Genomic DNA, 5,601 nt, shown 5'->3' on the forward strand with positions numbered 1-5,601 from the left:
TCATAAAAATGTTTGTTAGCAATTTCATTAAGAAGGCTGAAAAAAGGGTTTTAAACAGAAATCCTTGGAGGAATCCACTTAAGAACATTTAAAATTTATTTATGTTTATATCGCGAAGTGATTTGCTGTCAATTTCAGTAAAAAAGTATGAACAATGAATTAAAACTTTTGAACAAAATAGACAACAATAATAACAACGTTTATCATGTACCTCAGACGGGAGCGGCTGAAAGAATATCTCGAGCAGATATCCGATATCGAATATCTGCTCGAGATATCCGATAGTCTCTCCGGCACTTATATTTTTTTGATATATATAGTTCCTTTAAAAAATTACATGCAAGTCAATCAAATGGGGAGTTAGAACTAATTAAAAATAAAGTTATCAAACAAAGGATGTATTATATCGCACTTCATCTTTTGTTGTTCTCGATAGTGGTACACAAAGGATAAGCAATCAGATGGAGAGGTGAAAACTGAAGCGCGAACTTTTAAAACAACGAGAAACAAGAACAACGAAAAAGACAAAAACAAAACAAAATAAAATATGGAGAGGTTCGCCACTTTAGATAATGATTCCTTTCCAATGATGCATGATAAAACAGATATTCAGCGCGATATCGTAATTATTAAGTCTCACTTTGTTTATATCACAAGCTCGACTGAATAATTACGGATATCCGATTTTACCTTGCTGAATATCTGCTTTTAATTGCCCGTGACTTTACCCGTATAGATATTTTACAAAGCACTCGTCACGGTAAACTTATTTCAGCATGCAATGAAATTCTTAACTAATGAAACCATTTTGTTTTATCACATGATTTGTTCTAGACAATAACAATTAGGGGATATATTATGGACGTTTTTACAGAAAATTGTGTAAAATATAATCCACTTTGCCTGTTACAGCCGGACACACACTCCGTTTTATTATAGAGATGATTAGACAAAAAATAAGAATGTGCTAAAATGTGGACCAGTTCATTCTAAACTTTAATTTCCAATAGAGGCATCTTTTAATTTTGAAATTAAAAAATGATTGCTATTAACATAGTTTAGATATAGAAAACATATACAACAATGAAACGATGCTACTAGCTACCTTGATTTTATGATCAACTTTTGTTAGGGAGGACAATATGCAATATTGCCGAAAAAAACATTTTTGCATGGTTAGATTTTATGCCCTGCAAGCTGGTTATTTTTCATATTTTGTATCAACGTTTATATAAGAGATTGATATGTGACTAAAATGACTAATTTCTCTATATTTTAATTGATTTCTTGACATTTTGTGTAAGATTTTGTATTTGTAAGGACAAAATTATCGATTTTTGTTGATTTAAGTTTGTGTTCGTAAGGCAAACCGTTTTTTTAGTATGTCAAGGTAAAATATTGCGGTAGAGGACAGCATGTAATATACCGAAATAATTATAAGTTTTTTTATTTCTTTTCTGTGTCGTTAACTCTGGATTTCTGACATTTTGTGTAAAACTTTTGGAGGGTTGCTGTATGCACAAGACTAAGTAGCTGATTTTGGTATGATGTGCAACAAAATGTGGAAATTTTGTAAAAACCTTTTTTGTATGACTTAACGAAATATGTTAGGGATTTTTGAGCATTCTATCATCTCGCAGAACTTTACAGTAAAAAGACCTTCGATGAAAAGATCACAAGGTGTGCTTACCGAATTATAAGACAAGTAAAAGGTATTGTATATATTTTCGCACTGCTTGTAGATGTACCTTTATCGTATATTTTAAACTATTTTTCTATTACAACATGTATCTGCTATATATAATTTAAAACTTATTTTTAGAGCTACAAGCACATGTAAGTTTTAACATCATAACGCGAAAACCTTTTTATCAATTTTTATGTTTTTCAAACTCGAATTTCGCACGAGTCGCGGTTTTCACTTAATATGCATGTGTTAAAAGGTTATTGTATAAAAGCCTACACGGTGCATTTTATTTTCAACGGGATACAAACGCATCATTACATTAACAACACGAAAGCGTATCAGCACAAAAATGCTTTTAATTTTTTGTGTAACCATTATTTTTGGTAAGTTTACATATTTCTGTGGATGCATTTTCTACGTAAACCTTTCATAAAGTCAACCACTTGATAACAAAAAAACGGTATATGAAATTACTATTCTTCTGGGCTTTTACATTTCCCGAGATAATTATCCTTCGTAATTATCTCGAGTCGTTTTTGCCAAAATTTAAGAAACTCTCTGAATTAACTAACAACGTTAACATTTAAATATTCAGACATTTTCAGCCAGTTCCGTTGGCAGCACCTCTAAATTCACGGAAAACGAATTAAAATTCAAGACTGTTTTTAAGAAACAGTATTATTGGCGGGGTTAAACTCAACTTGCTCCTATTGCTTCACTGTCGGTCGCATTATTCTTACAAAACTGTTTTTGTTAAAAAAGCTATTATGTGGCGCTTTAATTTTAGAGAGAACTGGTTTATTCAATGAACTATAGACTTAAAGATAAAAAACGCCCTTTTTTTACTCTCCACGGCCATGATTGCTTTTTTCATAGTCCTGGAAATTTGTATTTCTCTTTCCCTTAAAGCCATCAACATATAGTTAGTCAACAGACTAAAATTTTACACTTTTTTAGCGCAGGCATTTGGCGGAAGTCAACATCATGGCGTCAATGTCTTTGTGTCATATAATTACCCAGAATTCAACATTGGTGACAGAACAAATGGAGAAGTGTACATTGCCTCTGGAAAACTTCACCAATTTGCAGTCGTGCCAGGTAAAATCACATTTGTAATTCTGCAGTTTATGAACAAATTCGCGATCTTTTATTACACATTTTACCTTATTTTTAGCTCATTTACAATTTCTTCGTAAATTCAGTTTAGAACTTTAAGGAAAAAAGTATTCGAAGATTACTAACCCAAACATTTATTGCGTAATTTCAATAGAAATATACGCATTTTGACTTTGTTATTCCGCATTTTGTACAATTGTCGATGTCCTAATTCGCAATCCCAAATTTTGCAACCTCGTTCCCAGGGCCTTTTGCTTTTTTGACATCGAGGCTAGCGGCTTTGACATAGGCAACATACTCTGGGGACCAGGATGCCAAATTTCATATGCATTTCTTTAGAAAACGATTTTTTTAAAGTTACCTACACGAATCATAACTTCTTCTATTCGCATAATTTTAGCCTTAAATGGTCGTGAAGGCGCTTTCTCTTTGCAATCCGTTGAAAGACCTGAGCACTACTTACGTCATCGAAACTTCCTCGTTCACCTCGATGCTTCAGACGAAAGTGAATTGTTTAAAAACGACGCTTCGTTCTACATGCGTGCGAATAAATACTTTTCTGGGTATACTTCATTGGAATCGTGCAACTTTCCTGGCCATTTTCTTCGTCATCAAAACTACAGAATGAAACTTCACAAGGAAGACAACAGCCAACTATTTAAAATGGATGCCAGCTTTCTTGCTTCATCTGTGTGTAAGTTTTGTTGAACCTTAGAAATTTAATAACTACAAGTATCAAATGCTTTTTCAAGGAAAAGTCGGGGGAGAGAAAAGCCCAATTTTTTTTTTGTATTACAATGTGTTACAGTATAATTTTCCTTAAACTAAAGGTATTTCCTGTTTGGGCAGGTCTATCTCAAACTTTTCTGCAGTAACGAGCAAAAGATTTGGAAGTGTTCCTTATTATTGCTTTTTGAGTCAAGAAAAGACCATTGACTTATAAAAAAAAAAATGAGAAGTGTAAACAAAAACGTTTTAAAAACATTCAGGACGGAAGTAAACAAATGCAAAATGATTGCTAATCTCTGCTTTTTAATGGTGAATTTAAGCTTAAATGTAAGCCTGGCAGATAAAATTGTCCACTTTTGAGATGTCCACCTTGGAGATGTAGTTCCGCGAATTTTTTTTAGAGTTCGTTCTCGGTTCGCGTGTAGGAAATTTTTGTTACTTTGAAATGTCCGTCCTGGAGAATTAGTTCCGTGAAATGTTTTCTAAGACTTTTTTGTCTTCGGTTAGCATGTAGCGTAGAAAATTTTCGTTACTTTGTTCACTACATTTTCTCTGTTATTCAAATACAAAATTTGATTCCCTCAAAAGTTTCTAACATGAAAGCATTTTGCTGTTATTACTGTTTGAATATAAACGAATATTTAAATCACGTCTGTTTTTCAGCATGGTTTGCAAAGTTGGATTCCAAAAATTTCCCAGGATTTTATTGGGGAGTGACGGGTATCAATGCAAGAATAACTAAAGACCATCAAATTTCCGTTCAACTGCTTATGCCTGGTCTGACAGGTCAGGAAGGAACCATATCGTTTCATGTCCCAAGTGCTGGTGGCAAGTCAAAGTACCTACGTCACAGAAATTATTTATTCCGTGCTGAAGGTGATACAAATGGAGCAGAGTTGTTTCGCAAAGACTCTACATACCACGTGAGAATGGATAAATGGTTCCCAGGCTACCTTTCATTCGAGTCTGTTAATTTTCCAAATTATTTTATTCGACATCAAAATTATCTCTTGCGGATCAGCAAATTTGACAACACAGAATTGTTTAAAAACGACGCAAGTTTCGAGATGAAAATGCTGGGGCCCGGACAGTGAACATTTGCGCATCGGGGTGTAATTTTAGTGGATTTAATAACTGAAAATACAGAAATTATATGCGTCTAGTATACACGTTGTTTTAATTAAAATCTAGCACATGAAGGCTTTCTTTGAACGCTCTGTTAAAATATCCTGCTCTGAAGCATGCTTAAAAGTGTTCCTAAAATGGCCTCCACCTCTCTGTAGCCCTTTACTGATCTTTGACTTATCATAAAAAATCTTGATGACGTCATTATTTTTTTGTTGACGTCGTCAATTTTCACCCTAAACATTCTAGTGTTGCTTGGTCAACATTGTCATGTCAAACAATGTGAATCTTGATTAACACAGAACAATGTTTATTTGAAAAAATAAAAACAAAAGACAATAAAACCACTACAAAAATCGTGCACTGTTACATTATCCGTACCTTTGTGTGTGACAGCAAAGTGGAAGTGCTTATTTTCCTTTGAGATAGCCCAAAGTGCTTATTTTCCTTTGAGATAGCCCCCCCCCCCCCCAAAAAAAAAAATATTACCTTACATAACGATCAAACCATAGAAATCAAAATAAGGTACAGCTAGGATTGTGTTTTTTCAATCAATGGATAAGTAGATTTTTGATGGCGTGACAAATCACTTGTTAATCAATTGTCTTTTGAAAAATTGATCACTTTTGGAGAGATAGGAAAACCCCAATGTTAGGACAGACCCCCTTAGCAGTTTCCTATCCCACGTTAAATTACGGATCATCCCCGTCAAATCAACGATAGAAGAGTCGATAAAATCCATGTGCACTTTACCACTTTACGTCAAATAAGCGGGCATGCTCTATAATATCTGTCAAAAACCCCCACCCCCGCCGTGTCCCCCGGGCCCCTCCCCGTCCCATGGGTCCCTACCCACCCTCATCTGTCGTCTCCTATAATTTATAGTGTTATGTGTTATGTGTTATGTGTTATGTGTGTCTATCTTTACCAGAAACAAGTAAAGA

At 34.2% G+C, this 5,601-nt stretch overlaps 1 protein-coding gene across 1 annotated transcript; it reads left to right on the top strand.

The window, feature by feature from the left end:
* The first annotated feature begins 1,909 nt into the window (after positions 1 to 1,909).
* LOC130656406 (uncharacterized) lies at positions 1,910 to 4,697 on the top strand. The gene is made up of 4 exons (XM_057459252.1): positions 1,910 to 2,070; positions 2,645 to 2,785; positions 3,204 to 3,497; positions 4,196 to 4,697. The coding sequence occupies exons 1-4, from the start codon at positions 2,037 to 2,039 to the stop codon at positions 4,624 to 4,626; spliced, it is 900 nt and encodes a 299-aa protein (XP_057315235.1). The 5' UTR covers positions 1,910 to 2,036; the 3' UTR covers positions 4,627 to 4,697.
* Positions 4,698 to 5,601: the final 904 nt, after the last annotated feature.

This window comes from Hydractinia symbiolongicarpus, chromosome 9 (assembly GCF_029227915.1).
Source record: "Hydractinia symbiolongicarpus strain clone_291-10 chromosome 9, HSymV2.1, whole genome shotgun sequence".
NCBI classification, from domain to species: Eukaryota; Metazoa; Cnidaria; class Hydrozoa; order Anthoathecata; family Hydractiniidae; genus Hydractinia; species Hydractinia symbiolongicarpus.

Bases quoted from the DNA above. Each gene is read 5' to 3' on its own strand.
- LOC130656406 (XM_057459252.1), top strand. From the start codon at position 2,037: ATGCTTTTAATTTTTTGTGTAACCATTATTTTTG. The intron at 2,786-3,203 runs GTAAAATCACAT...GCATAATTTTAG, and splicing joins CCAATTTGCAGTCGTGCCAG to CCTTAAATGGTCGTGAAGGC. The intron at 3,498-4,195 runs GTAAGTTTTGTT...TCTGTTTTTCAG, and splicing joins CTTTCTTGCTTCATCTGTGT to CATGGTTTGCAAAGTTGGAT.